The sequence below is a fragment of the Patella vulgata genome, chromosome 3 (genome assembly GCF_932274485.2).
Source record: "Patella vulgata chromosome 3, xgPatVulg1.2, whole genome shotgun sequence".
NCBI classification, from domain to species: Eukaryota; Metazoa; Mollusca; class Gastropoda; family Patellidae; genus Patella; species Patella vulgata.
In genome coordinates, this window is record NC_065881.2 from 131,847 (window position 1) to 154,376 (window position 22,530).

General features: G+C 36.5%; 1 protein-coding gene across 2 annotated transcripts; it reads right to left on the reverse strand.

The window, feature by feature from the left end:
* Window positions 1-943: 943 nt before the first annotated feature.
* LOC126816076 (uncharacterized) lies at window positions 944-8,450 on the reverse strand. Of its 2 annotated transcripts, none has more exons than XM_050542264.2 (6): window positions 8,261-8,450; window positions 5,468-6,343; window positions 4,842-4,913; window positions 2,509-2,665; window positions 1,824-1,990; window positions 944-1,265 (listed from the first exon to the last, which is right to left on the reverse strand). In XM_050542264.2, exons 2-6 carry the CDS (start codon window positions 6,116-6,118, stop codon window positions 1,236-1,238), a joined length of 1,077 nt encoding a protein of 358 aa, XP_050398221.1. In that variant the 5' UTR covers window positions 6,119-6,343; window positions 8,261-8,450; the 3' UTR covers window positions 944-1,235. The 2 variants fall into 2 exon arrangements, with proteins under 2 accessions (XP_050398221.1, XP_050398222.1); XM_050542265.2 differs by lacking the exon at window positions 8,261-8,450 and adding an exon at window positions 7,776-7,879.
* Window positions 8,451-22,530: the final 14,080 nt, after the last annotated feature.

The following is a 22,530-nucleotide window of genomic DNA, read 5'->3' on the forward strand; positions in this document are numbered from 1 at the left end:
GAAGCGGGAAGATTGAATGAGGAAGTACCACCAGTCGTGATTTCGTTCGGGAGTGAGAGCGAGCTCGAGTGTGACAGTGAGGATTTGGGCGACAATGTCAGTGGAGAGAGTGATAGTGAAAATGTAGTTGAGAATATGGATGGCGCTGCTGTTGCAAATGAAGATTCGAGTGATGATGATATAAACGTTCCGTTTTCTGTCATATTATCACTTTCTTAAAGGCATTTTATAAAATAAAAAAAAACTAAATCAAACAAGAAATAGAGTAGGCTATCTATAAAAATATCTTAGGAGCGCCTTCGTTTCAATTGGATTAAAACTTTAAAAAAAAAAAAACCAAAAAAAAACCAAGAATACTCTATCAATATATTGCCAATTATGATGGTCCACGAACGTAGATATCTTTCTAAAAAGTGCCACAAGGCCACAACTTGGCGGTCTGAAAATAGTATTAAAAGACGTACAAACCCAAATAAAATCAACAGTTATGTATCTATTATCATAAAGCCAGATAAACAGTTCGTTTGAATTGTCATTTAGCCTTCTTCCAAATTTCCCTGACGTGTCACTACAATATTAGGTCACACTTTGTATGTAGTTTATATCAATTTCTAAAAGCCACCGGACTGGGGCCGCCAATTTAAATTACCTTCCGTAAATAGCTCATTAAAGCAAGTTATATTTTACTGACCGAAACAACTATTTAAACATGCAAGTAGGACGAAACGAACCCAAGAAAATTTCCAGACCCCTGTTCGATTGGGTTTATTCCAAAGAACTAGGTCAAGCATGGCTGTCTTCAATACCGCGAAGTAAATAAACCACGATTTTTCAAGAGAGAAAGGTTATATAGCTTGATCTGAAATTAGTTAACGTGCGGTAGAAAGTAAAGGGGTGACAATTTCAGGTAGGTCGTTAAGTTTTAACCATTTTAATTAAAAATTGAGGAAATAGCAAGCAATTTTCGACAAGTGGTTTTACGGTTTATACATGACAAACTACAACTGAAAGTTATTTTAATAACTATGCTGTTATGTGATAAAACTCCAATTATTAAAGTATTATTTTTCCTGAAGAATGACATTAATGTTGGAATCTTTCTTAGCGATGATTCATCATAGTATTGTGAACATTTCCTGGGGGGGAAGTACCTCCATATGTTTTCAGTTCTAAAATACTGGTGCTGTTTATGTCTGATTTACGAACAATCGATCCGCACGGAGAATCAGGAAATATCAAAGACAATTATGTAATGTCTTGTCGTCCTGAAAATGAATGAATATCATATTTAAATACTGTTTAGGTTCGAGTAGATTTGTAGAGATTATAATGAATAATGAATGAACCTGATACAGAGTTCTTTTTTAATATAACTGTGATTGTTTATTGAATCGGGTATAAAGATTCACGGGCGTATACATTTATTTATCCATGTTTAGCGTTCTCGTAATTACGATTTAAAAACAAGCCAGGTTCAAAAAACGACTCGGTGCGTGGACCGACCATTTGGAAAATTAAAATTTAACTCTGTTTTAAGAAAATTGTTTTGCATCCGTCGGCTCGGCTGGTCGTTTCTGCATATAAATATACAATATGCTTTTAATATATTAGTTTGGTTGATTGATTTGGACCAAGTTAAAACGTTTTATAATATTATATTATATAAAACCTGAAAAGGCACAATCAACATATACACATAAAAATTATATTTCTATAAATATCAGGCTTCAAAGGTGGAAGGTTCGGAGTTCTTTCTTATATCTCTTTACCTGGGTGGTAAAATACCTGGAATACCTGGGTGGTAAAATACCTGGAATACTTACTAAAACATGACGTCTCAGATCCTGCGTAGTTAGTTTGTTACAATCATTAAGTGGCTGATCTATGGATGATTTGTGTTCATGTAATCGATTAAAACTTGATTTAATCGCCTTTAAAACATCCTTATTTCTGATTAAATATCTGATGGGCTCCCTCCTACACTGTTTACCTGTACACACAATATCAACAAACAAAGAGTATTAACACACCAATACAATTATTCCAATCTACACAATAAACAAAAAAAAAATGAACTGGATATAGGGTTTCGGAAAAGAACACCCTTCTTCAGTAATAATAAAAGATGGTTAAATCAATAGGACTCCTCTGTGGGCAAGTTCAATACACTGTTATTGCTTGTTAACTCCATTATGCTGGCTTGGTATGTACGGCGCTAAATCAATAACTAAGGAGCCACGGATTCGATCCCGGTGTTGACAACAAAGTTATCCGGTATGGTCCAGTCCGGTTTCCCCTTGTCAGCGTTGCAGGTTGGAGAGCCCGACAAGGAATAGAGGTGCATTGAACGCAAAAGATCCCCTGCCAGTTGGACCATTTCCCTTAGCACACTGTTTGGCGTAAATCAGTCTTAATTACCCGGTTGGTGCAGAAACGAAGGGCGTTAAACTTATTTTCACTTCATAATTCATTGAAAATTAGAGGGAAATGTTTGTCTTCATTACCAACCTGTGTGTTTTTGTTTCTCTTGTAAACTTTCCTCTGCAACACATGTTAGTTTGATCAGACCTTTCTTTGGAACCGTTGTCATTGGTAACAAGACTTCCTTCGTGTTTGAGTCAGTCGTATCCAGTAAGGGTTTATTTACTAAAAACACTTGAGACTTCTGGAAGAACAATCCAAACATAATTTTAGACCAAAACATCCCAACACAGTCTAGACCATTACCCTATTCAACTATAAATAACCACATACCTTTGAACCCCCGTTTTACTGGCAAAGCATAATAATAATATACTATTCAAAAAAAGTAGGGGATATTTGATTTTTAAGTGTTATTAAAGTCACCTAATGAAACTGACGAAGAAAGAAATGACAAAATGAAATGAAGTTCACATTCATCGATTTATTCCAAATGATCGTTAGACTAAGTAAGGCACAGACTGAACATTATAAGGGTAAAATGATACCCGGGGGTCAAACAGCAAAGTTACCACAGCATCACAACCAAGTCAGTAACGGGTAAATTCTCCTCTGTTTGCCAAACAAGCATTGATCCGACGTGGCATACTCCTAATGAGACGTCTAAGGTCATTTTGGTCCAGATTATCCCATTCCTGTTGCAACGCAGCAGCAAGTTCTTGGACATTGGCAGGACGTTGTTGACGTTGACGTAACCTCTGTCCAAGCATGTCCCAGACATGCTCGATGGGGGAGAGGTCGGAACTCAGTGCTGGCCAAGGTAATGTGGTGATGTTCTGTTGTTGGAGGTAACCTGTAACGATCCTGGCCCTGTGACATCTTGCGTTGTCATCCTGGAAGATGAAACGGCGGCCATGACGTCGTGCGAACGGCACAACATGGACTGCCAAGATGTTGTCCCGGTAGTACTGGTCTGTAACACGCCCTGCAACAACATGTAAAGCCGTTCTTCCAGCAACAGTGATGCCTCCCCACACCATAACAGAACCACCCCCAAATCGATCATGTCTGATGACGTTAACGTCTTGGAAGCGCTCGTTTCGACGACGCCACACCCTCCTACGTCTGTCCAAAAAATCAACAGTGAACCTTGACTCATCTGAAAACATCACATTTCTCCAGCGTCGATTATCCCAGTGTTGACGATCCCTACACCAACGACGTCTTGCCTGAATGTGATGATCTCTCAAACAAGGGATCACGCGAGGACGTCGGGCGCGAAGGTGACCCCTATGCAGTCGATTCCGAATCGTCTGGCCACTCACTCTCACACCAGTGTCTGTTTGAAGACGAGCGCTGATCTGATTTGCTGTGATGACACGATTTCTCAAGGCCAAGGTACGGATAAATCGATCCTGGGCTTGAGTTGTCCCCCTTGGTCGACCTGAGCGTGGTCTGTCCTGTACAGAATGTGTATCACGGTATCTGGACCATAGCCTGCTTATGACAGACTGAGAAACATTCATCGTCCGCGCCACAACCGCCTGTGTTGTGCCGATCTGTAGCATGCCAAGGGCACGTAACCTTTCATTTTGGGTAAGCCGACGCATATCAAAATTTGTTTTCTGGTCACTAAAACAATTAAACTGATGTTTCCACCCTGGAATTCAATGCCACAATGACTGTAACATTCAAAGTCAGAGTCGTGCAAATCTTGGGTTGGACCCCCATGATGATCCCAAGCATCACCTGCATTCCATGCGGTAGCTATTGGTGCGTTTGGGCGTCACATGTAACTGGAAATGTTTCTTCTGTTAGGTTCTATAGTGACTTTTTTCGTAGTCATTTGCATATTTTAGTATTATGCCCCCAAAATCAAATATCCCCTACTTTTTTTGAATAGTATACAATACATTTTATTTTTATTAGACTTGGGTCTAGTTAAAATACCGCAGTTTAGTGATCATTTTGCAATCAAAGGATATTTTGTAGGGGCAGCGGCACAATGGCCTACTCTTATATCGAATAACTGCCAAGGGATCTTTTAGGTGCACGCCAATGTATACACGGGACCTCTTTTTTTCGTCCCATCCAAACGACCAAAGCGCAATTAATGTATTCTTGTGTACGGGATTGCCAATCGTCTTGAATTACAGGTGACTATTCGAAAATTATTAAACTGCCATTCACCGTCACCTGTCACCTCACTTACTGAACTCTCACTTTTGTCACATCTAGCCCGGTGTTACTGGAAGTTCTTTTGACTGACATTTCGGAACATAAAATAAGCGAAACGAGTTATTATCATTATTGAAATCACACTTACAAAAACTGTTGTTCATGTTTTTATTATGTTTTTATCTAGTGAACAATATAAAATGTCTGCCCCCAACTATACGTGGTATTGTAACAATATTTACCTCCCGTCCAATCATAAGATGGGTTAAATCAGATTGACCGCGTGGCGATCGACCAATTGATGACGGATGCGTCTAAAAAAAAAATATTTATAAATTTATTTGACAGTATTTGAAATGGGACCAATTATCCCATTCATAATGTTCATAAGTATCGTGTGTATCAAATTTTGTCCAATTTTCCCCACAGAATATTTCTTTTATGAATAAAAAAGGTAATAATACAATATGATTGATAGGATATTCCTACTAAATAATACTGTATATTTTGTTTATTATGGTAGATGTTATCACATTCACTTCGGGGCTAACATGTTTTTCAAGTTTGTTTCAATAATTCGCTTGTGCCTAGGGGTCTTTTTCAGTGGGAGGAAACCGGGGCATAAGGAGAAAACCCACGAGGTTGGACAGGCGACCCTACTTCTTGTCACGAACAAACTGGGAATGGAAACCACGCCATTTGACTCAATGACAGACCTTATGATTACACGCACACGCATAAAACATTAGGTTCCCCCCCCTCGCCCCGACCCCTGGATAAAACGTAATATAAACATGATTGTGATGTTCATGATAGACAATGATAGACATAGACAATGATATTAGTGATTATAAAATATAAACGTAACTTTAAACCATTCCTGTAAATCTTTAACTGAGCAAGCGTCACAATGTCTAGCGCCAGATGACAAGGTTGTGCGACTTCTACCCAGTGAGGGCGTTTTAGTGGCTGATATGGTCTGAGGTCGGTACGTTCGGTTTTGGTCCACAGAGACACCGATCAAACCTCCCCTAAGTGTAGACTGTTTTCCCTGACAGTCATTCCGTGTTGACTTTAATAAAAGGTGTGGTCTTGATGCCGTGCTGTTGTCCGGCAACCACGTGGCTGATCTTCCGTGCAGATTAGACAAGGCTGCTTCATAAACAGTTTGGTTACACGCTAAAGAACTCCCGGAAGCTGCCATTGTGCCTGGCTTAAGCCGGCAACATTCCAGAGTACAGGGAGTATCGTCATCTGGTGGGCGTCTTATTCCTTCTACGGCTGAGATTCGATTAGTTGTATCATGATCCACTATTGTGTTGCTTCGCCGTACTAATATTTTCATTGAGTTTGTGTACAATGAATCTAATTTTGTCACCGAGAGACATTCTGAACTCAAGTCGCTCTTGGTCGTGATATCAGATATTGATGATGCATCAGCTATTCCTGTAGGAATAGTTTTAATAGACGAAGGTAAAGATGTCTGAACTTCACGATTTTCTGTCAAGTCGTGTTCCATTTTTTTTTAAATTGAACTATAAAGTCTATAAAATTATAATTTTCTAGCAACAGTACTTCATCAAGTATTGATTATTTATATTAGATAAATTCACACACGCATGTGTATTCCAAGATGTTCACAAAGTTTTGCCTGGATTGGACCAGTTAATCTATTACTAGTATACACAATGATAATTCCAATACATGGTGGTTTTAGTTGTTTTATCTATTGTATCCATGACAACTGAAAATATAAATAAATATTTGTTAGTTATCGGGACAGTTGAAATAAGATTGTATCTTGAACAGCTCCAATTACTGCTACACTTTATGATTTTAAATAAAGACTCGTGTCAATAACCATAGATTGTAATTCAATATAGTATACAGTATAGTATAGTATAGTATATTCGCCATGTTACCATATTTAAAGAGAGAGGGAGAGGGGTGAGGGGTGGGGGTAACATTCGACACGAACTAGGTCATTTCGGAACTAACCTATGGTTCAACCGTATTTTAATAATTCGGTTGCGCGTTGGGGTCTTTGACATTGGGAGGAAACCGGAGGACCCAAAGAAAACCCAAGAGGTTGGACAGGCAACCCTACTCCTTGTCACATACAACCGGGAATCGAACCCACGCCAGTTGACTCAATGCCAGACCTTATGATACAGCGCGCACAGACTAACCATTCGGCCATCTAACCAAACATATTTTAAAGAGTTATTCTAAAATAACGTACGGGTGAAGATAGTAAGTTTGATATTACCATTTTGAAAGTCAGTTATAAATTTAAAGGACTGTATATTCACATTCTTGAAAATATCAGAAAAATAATTAAAACTAATCATTATATCTTTGGTAGACACCAAACAAAAAAATAACCGTAAAACAGTACTATGTCACAGCGCATTAACATCTACACAGACACAGAGAATTGGTGATCAGTCATGTCGTCGGGACTAGGATTATTTTTTTAATACACTTGAAAACAGACATAATCGACTCTTCTCAATATAATATACCTGAGACGACTCCTTTAAGATTTATACACTAGATTAAATTACAAATCTTGTCAATCTATTTATTCAGTTGATTTACGTCAATAAACCCTGGGATATAGGTAAAGTAGTAGTCTATTGTCTATCTTCTATTTACGATTAACTCAATATTCAATATTATAAGTCGACATCAAAGTCACCGAGATGTATGGTCGCCCAGTATAATAATTACAAGTATTTTGTTGGTATGCATAAAGGATCGATCGTCTCCAAAGTTACTACATGCTTAATAGTTACCAAAATATTTCAAATATGCACTTTAAATATTCTACTATCACTATTGGCACTGTAATATTGTTGATATAGGCATATCTGTGGCTATCATTAGGGGTCCTAAATATATACTGCCCACCTGACAGATCCCTCGACAGTTGACATATTAATAAAAGAATGCAAAACGCTTATCTTGTAAAAAAAAATCTTTTTATTTTGATATTAATCAGGTGGACAAGAGGTGTCTCGGTGGGGGGTACGGTCATAATTAGTTCCTTTTTTAACTAAACTGTTTTTGAGCGGACGATGTCCACTGACAGTTCCTATCCGGCCTTATATAGCTGCAATATGAAAATACCACTCTTCCCCACCTCTGTTCTAAGGCTATTTTGGAATCCTTACCTACTATTGTTCAACTTGATTCTACTTTATTCGCCACGGGAATCATTTCTTGTCACAGCTGACACACATTTATAATAATTCAACACTATTTTCAAGTAGAATTCTGCGATTAAAAACATACACAAAAGAACTAGGCCATAATCAACCTATAGTATATTACAAAACAGGCTTCTTAAAACTATACGGTCTTATTTATTGTCTCATTTTCTAGCAAATAATAAACCTGACATTACATGTGTACCAGAGATTAGATAGATCTTATCGCGATATTATCGAGATATTTCTATCATATTTCTATTATCGAGTGTGAGCACACATACTCTAGACTTGTTGGTCATTTTACCACCTTCTATCCAATAATAACAATTTCACTGTCGACAGAGAATTACTACAATATCCGAGAAAACTAAACACACTGGCTTATAGACAAATGAAGTTAAATGTTTACATGAATTTAATAGTACATTTAAATGGGGTTAACTTACCGTGTGTAATGTAGCGTCATTTATTAGATATTCCGATTTTAACTTGAGAAAATAGGAAAGTACGGTATCTGAAATATCAACTGGCATTAGGGCAATGACTGGCACACTGTTCAGCACTGTTGTGAATGTTAACTCCGGACCTTCAAACCCTGACAATATTAGATTGTCAGCAGAGTATTCCCTGTTTTAATCGAGAACGCTGATTGGCCACTGGAAGTGAAACAACATACCGGGCCAAACACTGACGCAGTGTGTGTAGATATTGTATTATATTGATATATCGACTGAACTGATAGCCCATTGATTTTATATTAATAACGTCACTTGTCTTCTACTTATATCAATACACCTGTCGTATTATAGATATTTTCTTACAGCTTTACACCTGTATAACCCATATACGAGATATATTAACATGGCCGTTATTCACCTAGAACGCGCCTTTATGATTTTTATAATTTGTATCGTCTGTACAACAATAATTTTTTAAACCTTATTGAAGTTCAGGGTTTATGATGTGACTGAGGGGATTCTAGGATCTCCATTATGAAAATATGTAGTAATTGTACAATGTGTACAGAATATATGGATGTGTGCGTAGGGAATGGGGCGGGAACACAATAGAATACACCCCACATGCACCCTGAACGTTGACAAGTTGAAGATATATATTCAGAGATAGGATTGGAATTAGAAGTGGGAACTTATTTCAGATCAATCTATATACTATAATATTGTAACCAAATATGCTGATTTGACAAAAAAGAGGTACATAAGAGCACTCCTACGTAATAATAGCATCAATAAGTGTTTAGATCATAACGGTAGATGGACATGCCATGACATATAGCAGACGCTTCGTAACTGGCTCAAATCACAAACCTATCAGACGATATCCCTTGCCTTGTCTCATTCAGTCAATATGGAGTCAAGTTCACCAGCGTCCGTATTAAAAGGATATCTTAAGTCTAAGATAAACACTTAACTACTATAGTAGATTTCACTGTACGTTAAGGGTAAGTGGTATTCAAAATCAATGTTAAGTATAAGATTTTCCTTTAAGTTAAGCTGCCTTAGCTTTTAAGAGTTTAGTCTTTTAGCGATATTCAAAGGTCAGTTTAAGTGAGAAAAATCCATTTAACTTTAAGTGGCCTATGAGAGGTACCTTAAAGTTAAGTGAGCTTATAATGACTTCTTTTAACCGGAGTACACAATGTAGTAGCAGGCTCGTAATGACGATTTTAAAAGTTATTAAAAGATTTTAATAGAGTATGTGGTGCTCTTAAGGAGACATAACTTACATGCGACGTGAGTAATTCATGATTTTTGGCAGTGGAGGTTATTCCATAAGTTAAAAATTCATGCTTTTTTGGCTAATGTTAGGGTAAGGGTTAAGACAGTGCATTGTTTGCATTTTGAGCTAAAATATCAAATTTCTCACGACTTAATCCACGCCAATATGTACTTAGATTATTTAACATTTAATTAAGAAAATAAAATTAAAATACCAACGCTAGATTATGTCACGGCTTAGATTCAATCGGATTTAAAACAACAAAAAAAAACATATTTTCTCGGAAACAAAATATAGGACGTTAAATCCCATTTCAATTGATTTGTAAATTAATTTGTAATAGCAATTGATTTGTAATAGCAATTAATTTGTAATAGCAATTGATTTAACTTCCTTCTGAATAACGGAACACAAAGATTTTAAGCTTTACAAATTCAACTATCTATCGCCGTATCTAGAACGAGCTGCATGTTTTTCGTTATCGGCCGGAGATCCGCGGCGGCTCTGTGAGTTAGGTTCAGTGTTCGATCATGGGATTGGCTAAGAAATTTCATTGGATTTCCAGGCGTGATTGGGAGGAAAACCCTTAGATACCTTGTACATATGCTGGTAACATGCCCCTCATAGCACACTTTATGACTTATGTCCGTCTTCATTAGCCCAGTCGGTGCAGAACGGTAGGACGTTAAACCCTATTTCCTTTCATTTCATTATAAGCTAATATTGAAACACAAGCTATTAGTTTTTCGTAATTTGCCAAAATCGACAATTCGAAAGGAAAAGGCAGTTTAATCGAGTCCAGAAATAGAAAAGTCCGTGTATTACCATTTATAGAATGAATAAAAACAAGGGAATGTAAGGACTATTTCTATTTTTCTCGCGTTCTCTTATCTAGTGACCTCCAATTACTTTTTTGAAATGTCAGATCTCACACAACTTTTGGTCTTTGAAGGGAATATTTGTGAGTAAAAATTCGAAAATTCGCCCGTGTATTTGTTTTCACTCGTCACTTCAGTCAGTTATATATAGGGATAACGCGTGTTTTACTTTTGCGTTCGTCACTTTCGTTTGTTGAATCCTTCATTACTCATCTATTGTAGTGATCTGTGATAAAATGATATTTGGAACGTGTTGAACCAGTTCTATCACATATGTGATAATTACTGACACCAATATTGTCCTTTAATTCTCTGAGGAGGTTGTGGGGGGGGGGGGGGGCGTGCGCGTTAGATAATAAGATCAGTCATTTGTTGGTTTCGACTTGCCACTTGTTCATTCTAATCTGGTGGCTTCTCTCAGAGGCCTTCCCACGGCTCAAGACCAATACGCACAAACATAGTACTTAAATAGTCTTGAACCACATGTTAGTCACGAAATGACCTAGTCTGTGTCGAGTTGACGTTAAAGCCCCACTTTTCTCTTATATTAATTTTCGTCGATTAACCCGACGAGGGTTCAACGCTTTTTCGTGCAATAGTTGAAACAGGGTAACAAAATGGGCCGAGGGGGGCCTACACGTATTGCATCTGAGGGACCGATATAGCTAAACAAAACCTGTAATCTGTGAAATTGTTATCTCAAATTTTTCGTGCAATAGTTGAAACAGTGTAACAAAATGGGCCGAGGGGGACCTACACCTATTGCATCTGAGGGACCGATATAGCTAAACAAAACCTGTAATCTGTGAAATTGTTATCTCAAATTAATAAGATGCCTCATGTTTCTTCCATGATAATCGTCACTTCCCTGAACATTGATTTCAGAGGTCATTTTTCTTCTACCACCGGCGTGTTCAACATTTCACAGCAAAATTACAAGGCTGGTGTTCCCCCACCCTCTCAGATTCAAACTACAGCGATGGTGAAGTATTTTATTTGTAAATGATTTTTACCTACATCTATGAGTATTTAATTGGTTAACAAACAATATTATAACTCCTTTAACTGATAAATTATCAATTGGTCCATATTAAACAATATTTTAAAAGCTATGAAATGCGGTTGCTCCTTTAAACATATCCACCTCGCACCTACGACTACATGTTGGTATGTCGAAAATTTCGAAATAATTTTGACCCATTCTAATTCCCATAAAGGTTTATGTTCTTAGTTTAGAAAATTTAAAATGTTGACCTATAGCATGACGGTCTGGCGGTCATGATCCAACCCCACCTTCAAATCATTTTGGTATGCCGAAACTTTCGAAATATTTTTTACCCCGTTCAAATTCCAAGTTTAGAAAAATGGAAAATTTAGAAGTTTGACATGTAGCATAACAGACCTACAGACATAAAAAAAATGGGCGTGGGTTTTCTCTGGGTCCATCGGTCTCCTTCTTCTGCTAAATAAAATTAAACAATATGTTAGTTCCGAAATGACCTAGTTTGCGTCGGGTGGACTGCGATCTCAAATTTCTTACAAATGGAATGAAACAGGTTTTATCTCCCGACCTCTCTGCACTATCCGGTCTAATGACGACATATATGAAAAGTGCAATGAGAGAAATTGTGCTAAGAATTCCAACTGTAATGTATATTTTGCTTACATACCAACGTCCCAACTGAACGACTAGACCTATTTATTTTCAGACCGTCCGTCTTGACCCACTGACTGTTGTTTCTTTTAAAATGTGTTCGGGACTAAAACGCTGGATCGCTGGCCTGGAAATCGCGGCTTTGATCCAGGTGTTGATCGAGAAAGTTCATCGGGGTTTTCCAGCGTGGTTTCCCCTTGTCAGGATGCAGAACGGAAGGGCTGGCAAGGAGAGCTGTCTAGTCGTTCGGAGAAGCCGATGGCCCGTGTACACATTGGCGTGCTAGGGTATATGTATTAACCTCCCATCTGACCCTTTCCTCGTTGGATGGGCGACTAGCACGGAAACGATCGTTTCTCAAGCGAGTAGTATAGGGTGCTGACTGGTTTGTTAGAGTGTACGGGGCAGCCATCATCAACAATCGCCTGTTTTATTGCCGAATACGGAATAACGTGCTGGCTCGGGATTCGCGAATAACGAATAACGAGCCAGCACGGGATTCGGGATTCGCCACTAACACAGAATTATCTATCTTGCTGCATCCGACTATATCAGATATAATACCACCCATCCTACAGGCCTAACAGATATAGATAGTACCACCCATCCTACAGGACTATCAGATATAGTACCACCCATCCTACAGGACTATCATATATAATACCACCCATCCTACAGGACTATCAGATATAATACCACCCATCCTACAGGACTATCATATATAATACCACTCATCCTACACGACTATCATATATAGTACCACCCACCCTACAGGACTATCATATATAATACCATCCACCCTACATGACTATCATATATAATACCACCCATCCTACAGGACTATCATATATAGTACCACCCATCCTACGGGACTATCATATATAATACCATCCACCCTACATGACTATCATGTATAGTATCATCAAACCTACAGGACTATCATATATAATACCATCCACCCTACATGACTATCATGTATAGTTTCATCAAACCTACAGGACTATCATATATAATACCACCCATCCTACGGGACTATCATATATAATACCATCCACCCTACATGACTATCATGTATAGTATCATCAAACCTACAGGACTATCATATATAGTACCACCCATCCTACGGGACTATCATATATAATACCATCCACCCTACATGACTATCATGTATAGTATCATCAAACCTACAGGACCATCATATATAATACCATCCACCCTACAGGACTATCATATATTGTACCATCCATCCTACAGGACTATCATATATAATACCACCCATCCTACAGGACTATCATATATAATACCACCCAACCTACAGGACCGTCAGATATAGTACCATTCATCCTACAGGACTATCATATATAATACCACCCATCCTACAGGACTATCAGATATAATACCACCCATCCTACAGGACTATCATATATAATACCACCCATCCTACAAGACTATCATATATAATACCACCCATCCTACAGGACAATCAGATATAATACCACTCATCCTACACGACTATCAGATATAATACCACTCATCCTACACGACTATCATATATATAATATCACTCATCCTACAGGACTATCATATATAGTACCACTCATCCTACAGGATTATCATATATAGTACCACTCATCCTACAGGACTATCATATATAATACCACCCATCCTACAGGACTATCATATATAGTTTTTTTTTCTAAACAATATTTATTCACAGAAACTGGATTGGAGAACAGGCAAAAGCCTATATACCCCCTCTCTATAAAAGTACAAACATAAATATATAATGAAAAGTAAAGTAAAGTAAAGTAAACGATTAAAATATAAGATGGCTATATACACGATATGTACAAACCACAATCAGAATGTTTATATTTCATAAATTTACATACTGAATTTTCAAAATCTTTGGGAGATGTCGAGGAAGTTATGTACTGCCGAAAAAATTTCTTCAGAATTGTTTCTGTCTTCAGTTCCGAATAATAAATTTGGGGAATTTTGATAAAGTTTTGGAAGTTTTGATATTGTTGCAGATCGTGCATCTGAACGTAAGGGACAAATTAAAAGAAAATGTTCAGAGTCTTCAAAGGCGTGACCACAATCGCATGTTGGGGTGTCAGAAATATGCCTGAGAAAACGATGTCCGTTTAAATCACTGCAAGCGAGTCGAAGGCGAGAATGGTGAATTTGATTTTTCCTGCTGCCAGAGTAGTACGATGAAGGTATAATTTGATCAAGGTAACCGAGTTTAGATTTAAACGAAGATAAAGTAGGTAAGTTTCTAGTAGAAAGATCGAGTAGATTCCATTCTCGAATTGTAGATGGTATAAAAGAAGAAGAAAATAAAGAAGTTCTGCAGAAGTATGTTGGAATGTTACTTTAGTTTCGTAGGCGATACGAATTTATATTAGGTGGTATCAGTTGAAATAAGTATTCGGGAGTAATATGGTTTATGATTTTGTAGAATAAAATCAATTTATGTCGCCTTCTTCTCTCCTGCAGTGTAATAAATCCAGTGTCCTTATATAACACTTGGTGACTTGTACCTTTCACAGCACCGCATATAGTCCTGAGTGCATCAAGTTGTAAAAGTTCTAGTTTATGTGTTAGTTCGGCGGTACTCCCATCCCAAATAACGTCACAGTAATCGAAATGAGGAAGAATATATGATGTATACATGGTTTGGAGAGATCTACGACTTAACCTATATTTTAACGAGCGAAGACAATTTACACGTTTACTTGTTTTGGCCAAAATCTTATTTATATGAGTATCCTACTTACAGTTTGTTTGGAAAGTCAGCCCCAGGTGATTGTGCTCAGAAACTTCTTTAATTGCAACATTGTCTAGATTAAGTGTCGGAAGAATTAAATTCTTTTTATTTGCTAGTGCTAGGGTTTCAGTTTTCAGCGGGTTAAAAGATACAAGCCACGTCTTAGCCCAAAGGTATATTCTCTCTAGATCACCATTTAAGACTTCCGCACATTCGGTTGGGTCAGTTATTTTTATATATAAACTAGTGTCATCAGCAAATAATCTAATATTTGATTTTATACTGTTTACTATATCGTTGATGTATATAATGAAAAGTAATGGACCGAGAACGGATCCCTGTGGGACACCAGCAGGGACCGTTAATGGCTCAGAGGAGGTTCCGTTGACAATAACCTTCTGTTGTCGGTTAGACAAGTAGTCTCTGAACCATTCTAACAAATCTCCTCTGATCCCAACGGCCCAAGCTTATGACAGAGTGCGGCATGCCAAACTCTGTCAAAAGCTTTACTGATGTCACAGAACACCGTTCTCGTATATTGGCCTTGGTCGATGGTTTGACAGAAGAAGTGCGTAACATCTATTAGTTGGTAAGTAGTTGAGTCTCCTTGCAAAAAACCACTTTGCAAATTAGTAATAATATTGTGATCCCTAAAGAAGTTAAATACATGTTTGTAGATGCATTTTTCGAAAATTTTGATTATAATGCTCAATAAAGAAACTGGTCTGTAATTTCCGCATAGTGACGGGTCGCCTTTTTTATGAATTGCTGTTACGTTTGCTGATTTCCAAATATTAGGAACGGTTTTTAGCTCAAGTGAAAGATTAAAGATGTTACATAAAGGTTTTCTAATTTCGAGGGAGATGGATTTTAGGAATTTTCCGCTGATGTTATCTGGGCCTGTAGCTTTTGAAGTATCAATAATGGAAATCATGTCTTCAACTTCTTTAGGTGTTAATTTTAGGTGACAAAGTGAAGAGGGATTTTGTTCGAGTTCAGGAAGTTGTGCATTTGTGTAATCAAGCTGTGATTGGTTAATAAAGTATTCGTTTAAACAATTTGCTTTGTCCTTCGGATTAAAATATGGAACCCCATTATTCATAAGAGGCGGAATATCTCCCATTTCCGATCTTTGACCCTTCACAAACGAGTTGACTATATGCCACCAATCCTTTTTGCCAAAATTTTGATTATCATTTAATTTATGGTCTAATTTTTCATAATACTCTTTTTTGCATTTTCTTATCAAGCTAATAGTCATTCCTTATATTTCTAAATTTTTGCCAGTCGAGGTCCAAGTTTGATTTTACTGCTTTCCGGTGAATTTTGTTTTTCTTTTTACTCATTTTCCGAATAGTGTTGTTCATCCAAAGTTTGTCTTTTGATCTAATGGTTGCGGTTTTGTTTGGGATATGTGTTCTTGCCAAATTTATTAACTCGCTTGTGAAGGCGGCACATGTAATATCAATAGAATTGTTATCAATACTGGAGTCCCATAAGATACTCCCAGCGTCACGTCGTAGTTGGTCAAAGTCAGTCTTATCATAATTCCATATAGTACGTGTAAAGCTAATTGATTTCAGACGATGAAAATTTAACCGACAATACACAGGGCAGTGATCACTACAGGAATTATCTAAGCAAGCTGAATCAAAAATATAACCGGAACAATTCGTTAAAATTAGATCAATCAATGTATTGTTACCATTATTACCATATCTGGTTGGATCCTTGATAATTTGTTTAAAATCGAAAAGAACATTTGCCGAATGAATAAAAGTATTTGATTTTGTAAAGAGATCAATGTTAAAATCACCTAATATAAAGATATTGTTTATGTCGTCTGCTGCTGCCAATGAAAACGAGTTGAAAATAGAATTATCTAATTGAACAGTAGAATTTGGTGGTCTATAAAAAGTGCCAATTAAAAAGTATTTATTATGAATATTAATTTCTACCCAAATTCCCTCTGTATTGTCGGTTTCTAAGTCAGACCTACGTTTTATTAAAAGATTGTTACGAGAATACACTGCTACTCCCCCACCCTGTCCTGTAGTCCTGTCTTTGCGAATTGGTGCATTGAAACCAGGGATAGAAAGGGTGTCCGATGATATGCTTTTGTCAAGCCATGTCTCAGTTAACAAGATCAGGTCGAAATTTTCAGAGAATTCTGCGGAGACAATGTCAACTTTATGGCGTAAGCTTCTTACATTCAGATGCACGAGAGATATGTTGCTATTTGTTCCCGGATTTTCCTCGACATCTCCACTGCGTAACAAGATTGTAATAATGACATATAAAGAAATAAAGGAATAAAATAAGGAAAGTAGAATAACGAATAACGGGAGGTTTGCTTTAGCAGATTGTGGTTTTACGATAGGTATAACATATTTACATTTGAAATAGAAACAGTGTAACGTATATACAAAGTGACACAAGGAAGTGTTTAGATGTACAACTTTTATTGCCATGATAAACATGGCTACACCATTGGTTCAGACAGACATTATTATTGGATTATGATCTGTTATGAAGCAGATTTCGAATGCATATACGAATTTTCGTTAAGTGTAAGACTATATGATCAATGTATGAAAATCCACAATTGAACATAAAACATTATTATAACGTTAAATCATAAAGTATCAAAATTAAGTTAATCATAACATACTATTATGTAACAAATGTATCTAGTATATCAAATACAGAGTTCATCACAATACACTACTATACAACAACTGTATGCAACGCAAAATTAGTCATACTTTACTAACATGTTCCAAGTATATCTATTGTGTCAAGAATGTTATCGTAAGACAGTATTCAAAACAATATATCATTATGAGACATATATCAAGGCAAGTCCAGAGTACCATCACCTCACAGCTATATTCAAGACAATAAATTAATCTGAGTAATTTATATAGGTAGGACTAGAGTACTATTATCTTAGAACTATGTTCAAAATGTTATATCATTATAAGATCTACATCTAGGTAAGTATAAAGTACCGTTATCTTACAATTTTGTCCGAAACAATGTACAAATGTATATCATTATGCGATCTGTATATATGTAAATATAAAGTACCATTGCCTGACAATAATATTTAAACAGTATTTTTATTATGACATCTGTATAGATTGTTTTATCTTACAACTATGTTAAAAAGAAGATATCAACATTTTTTAGATTTGTATCTAGGTAATATAAAGTACTGTTATCTTACAACTATGTTCAAGGCAACATATTATTGAGGATTTTATCTAGGTAAGGCTAGACAACAGTTATCTTACATAAGTATTTAAAACAAATCTGAGTCTAGGTAAGTATAAAGTACCGCTATCTTACAACTATGTTCAAGGCATTATTTTATTATGAGATTTGTATCTAGGTAAGCATAAAGTACCGTTATCACACAGCTATGTTCAAATCAAATATTATTCCGAAGATCTGAATCTAGGCACGTTTAAAGTACCGTTATCTTACAATTATGTTCAAAATACTTTTTATTCTGAGATCTGTCTCAAGATAAGAATATTGTACTGTAGCCTTACTACAATATTCAAAACACTATTTTATTAAGAGCTGTATCAAGGTAAATAAAAATACCGTTAACTTACAGTTATGAAGGAGACAATATATTATTATAAAGTCTGTGTCTAGTTAAATTTAAACTAGCGTGATAGAACATCAACGGTTCAGACCAATTATTATGAGTAATTTTTATAGTTAAATATAGAGTACCTTTGTCTTACAGTTGTGTTCAAAACAAAATATTTGTATGAGATCTGTATCTAGGTTACTATAAAGTACTGTTATCTTTCAACTATGTTCAAGACAATACATCATTTTTGAGGTCTGTATCTAGGTATGTACAGAGTACCACTTACAACTATGTTCGATACAATAGATTATGAAAATCAGTATTTAGGTAAATATAAAGCACCGTTTTCTCACAACTATGATCAAGACAATATATTATTATGAGAACCGTAACTGTGTAAGCATAAAGTACCGTTATATTACATCTATGTCCAAATCAGTATATTATTGTAAAGAAAGTAGTGTTATCTTACAACTATGTTCAAAAACAATATTTTTTTTAAAATCAGTATCTAGATAAAAGTAAAGTACCGTTACCTACAATTATGTTCAGTGCCATTGTCATACAGATATGCTCAAATCAAACATTACAAATATGATCAAGGCAATAAAATATTATAAGATCTGTATGAAGGTAAGTATAAAGTACCGTTATCTTATATCTATGTTTAAGACGATATATTATTATGAGATCTGAAAACAGGTAAATTTAAAGTACAGTTAACTTACACTATGTTCGAGACAATATATTATTATGAGATCTGTATCTAGATACGTATAAAGTATCGTTCTGATATAGCTATGTTCGAAACAGATATTATTATGAGGTTTGTATCTAGGTAATATAAAGTACCGTTATCTTGCAACTATGTTCAAAGCAATATATTATTATGAGATCTGTATCATCTGGGTAAGTATGAAATGCTATTAGCTATTAGCTATGGTCAAAACAATATATTATTATGAAAGATGTAATTAGTTAAATATAGAGTACCGTTTCTTACAACTTTTTTTTAAAACAATAAATTATTTTGAGATCTGCATCTAGGTAAGTATATTAAAATCTATATCCAGGTAAATGTAAATTACGGCTATCTTACATTATCTTGGTAAGAATGGAGGCCTGTTGTCTTACATAAAGGTTTAAAACAAATATATGATTATAACATCTGTATCTAGGTAAGTATAAAGTACCGTTATCTTACAGCTATGTTCAATACAATATATTATTATGAAATTTTATATCTAAGTAAATATAAGGTACCGTTATCTTACAACTATGTAACAAATATTATTGTGAGATTTATATCTAGGTTGGTATAAACAAGTATTATTATGAGATTTATATCTAGACGGCTATCATATATAATACCATCCACCCTACAGGACTATCAGATATAATACCACCCATCCTACAGGACTATCATATATAGTACCACTCATCTTACAGGACTATCATATATAATACCACCCATCCTACGGAACTATCATATATAATACCATCCATCCTACACGACTATCATGTATAATACCACTCATCCTACAGGACTATTATATATAATACCACCCATCCTACATGACTATCATATATAATACCACCCATCCTACATGACTATCATGTATAGTACCACCCATCCTACATGACTATCATATATAATACCACTCATCCTACAGGACTATCATATATAATACCACCCATCCTACAGGACTATCATATATAATACCACCCATCCTACAGGACTATCATATATATAATATCACCCATCCTACATGACTATCATATATAATACAACCCATCCTACATGACTATCATATATAATACCACCCATCCTACAGGACTATCAGATATAATACCACCCATCCTACAGGACTATCATATATAATACCTCCCCTCCTACGGGACTATCATATATAATACCACTCATCCTACAGGACTATCATATATAATACCACCCATCCTACAGGACTATCAGATATAATACCACCCATCCTACAGGACTATCATATGTAATACCACTCATCCTACAGGACTATCAGATATAGTACCGCCAGCCCAGCACAGCCATAAAATTTGAAATGAAATGGGGTTTAACGTCCTACTGTAAAGCACCGAATGGACTAATGAAGACGGGCATACGAAATACAGTGTGCTTTGAGGGATATGTTGCCGGGTTGCACAATGGCGAACTTTTATTTTGAATTCAAACTGTCAAGGGTTCTTTTATACAGACGCTTATTTTTTTCGTCCTATTTAAACAGAAAACACAGTGTAATGTTGACTAGGAAATGTGTTAAAGTAACCAGTTGTCATAAGAACCCAGATTACGACATCAATCAGCCGTCCCGTCATACGATTTCCATTGAATCGACACCGTATCATCCGGCCTTCAATCGGTGGGTGTGAAGCAAACACTTACCGATCAATTATCCGTGAGATTAAAACTGGATGGGTGTGAAGCCACGAAAGATTAACAAGCAATCACTAATCAATTATCTGTGAGATTAAAACTCGCTACCGTGGGTTATTGTTGATTACTTTGATAATTTTAATCTCTTGTACGACAGTTGTGACAAATACTCCAGAATATCCACGAATTTTCCCCCGAATTCACAGTCATCTAAACACCCTTCATGTCCAAGTTATGTGACATTTAAACTTATATGTATTGTTTGGCTAGTCCAGTCCAGGAAGAACCAGTCGAAATTCAGAGACGTGTCATTTTTTTAGCCGCTCTTTAAAATCTGGTGTCAAATGTTAAATGGATTTATTATATAATACGAGAGGATAATGTAAGTATTAAAATGGCCGACATACTGTGTTTATAATACATTAAATTCCTTTCATTCTGTTACCGTAATCATGTAACATATACACCAGCCATGATTAGTCTCTGCTAACTTGGTCTATAAATATTTCCAAATTCGTGAACCAATAAAGAAATATATTTTGATGCTTTCAATAATGAGAGTTATTTCCCTTCATTCAATCAATTACTAACACGACCACATTCTCCGTTTTAATGTCAACCTTTAGCATTAGACCAGGCTGACGTTAAACTCCATTTCACTTCAGATCAGCCGTCCAGTGTTAACAGATCAAGATAGGAAGGCCAGGTCAGCACCGACCCGAGGGTCCCAAGAAAGTTCATCAGGATATCCGTCGTGGTTTTTCGGCGTGGTTCTCCCTTGTCAGTGATGCAGGACGGAGGGGCTGACAAGGAAAGCTGTCTAGTCGTTCGGATGGGACGAACAACCGAGGTCCCGTGTACACATTGGCGTGCACGTAAAAGATCCCTTGGCAGTTGGAATTCGATATAAGAGTAGGCCGTAGTGCCGCTGCCCGGGTAAAATTTCCCTCATAGCACACTGTATGGCGTATGCCCGTCTTCATTAGCCCAGGTTAGGAGCAGAACAGTAGGACGTTAAACTCCATTTCAGTTCATTTCCGGCGTGGTTTCCCCTTTTCAGTGATGCAGGACGAATGACCTGGCATATGAAATCGTATAGCCCTTCGAATAATACGAAAACCCTGCGTCTAGTGTACATATTGGTGTGCACGTAAAGAATCCTTAACAGTTCTTCATTATCGTAGTCGGTGCCTCAGAGTAGGACGTTAAACCCAATTTAGTTAGCAGTACCTCAGTAGTATACTAGTTTACATTTTAAACTAGACCAAATACACTTCCACAAAATAGTTGGAATCGACTTTTAAGATTTAATAGGTCAAGACTATTGATGAAACTCCCGCCATTGTACATGTGGGGAAACAGTTTAAAATAAAATCATTCGTCTTAAAACAAATGCTGATCAGCTGATGTGAATTGCATCAATTTGGTTTCACTGAAGAACTAGCAGAATGCTTGCAAATGTTAAACGAATTCCATACACTGCATACTACTCCAGGTACACTGTCCCCTAAACTCAGATGTATTCATTTATTTGGTAGCTACGGACAAACACCATGCAGTGTGCTAAGAGGGGTATTTTGCCAGGAAACCTTCTATACGACCAAATTCTTATATGGATCAAACTCTAATTTTCATCGAATTTCAATATTACACTAAC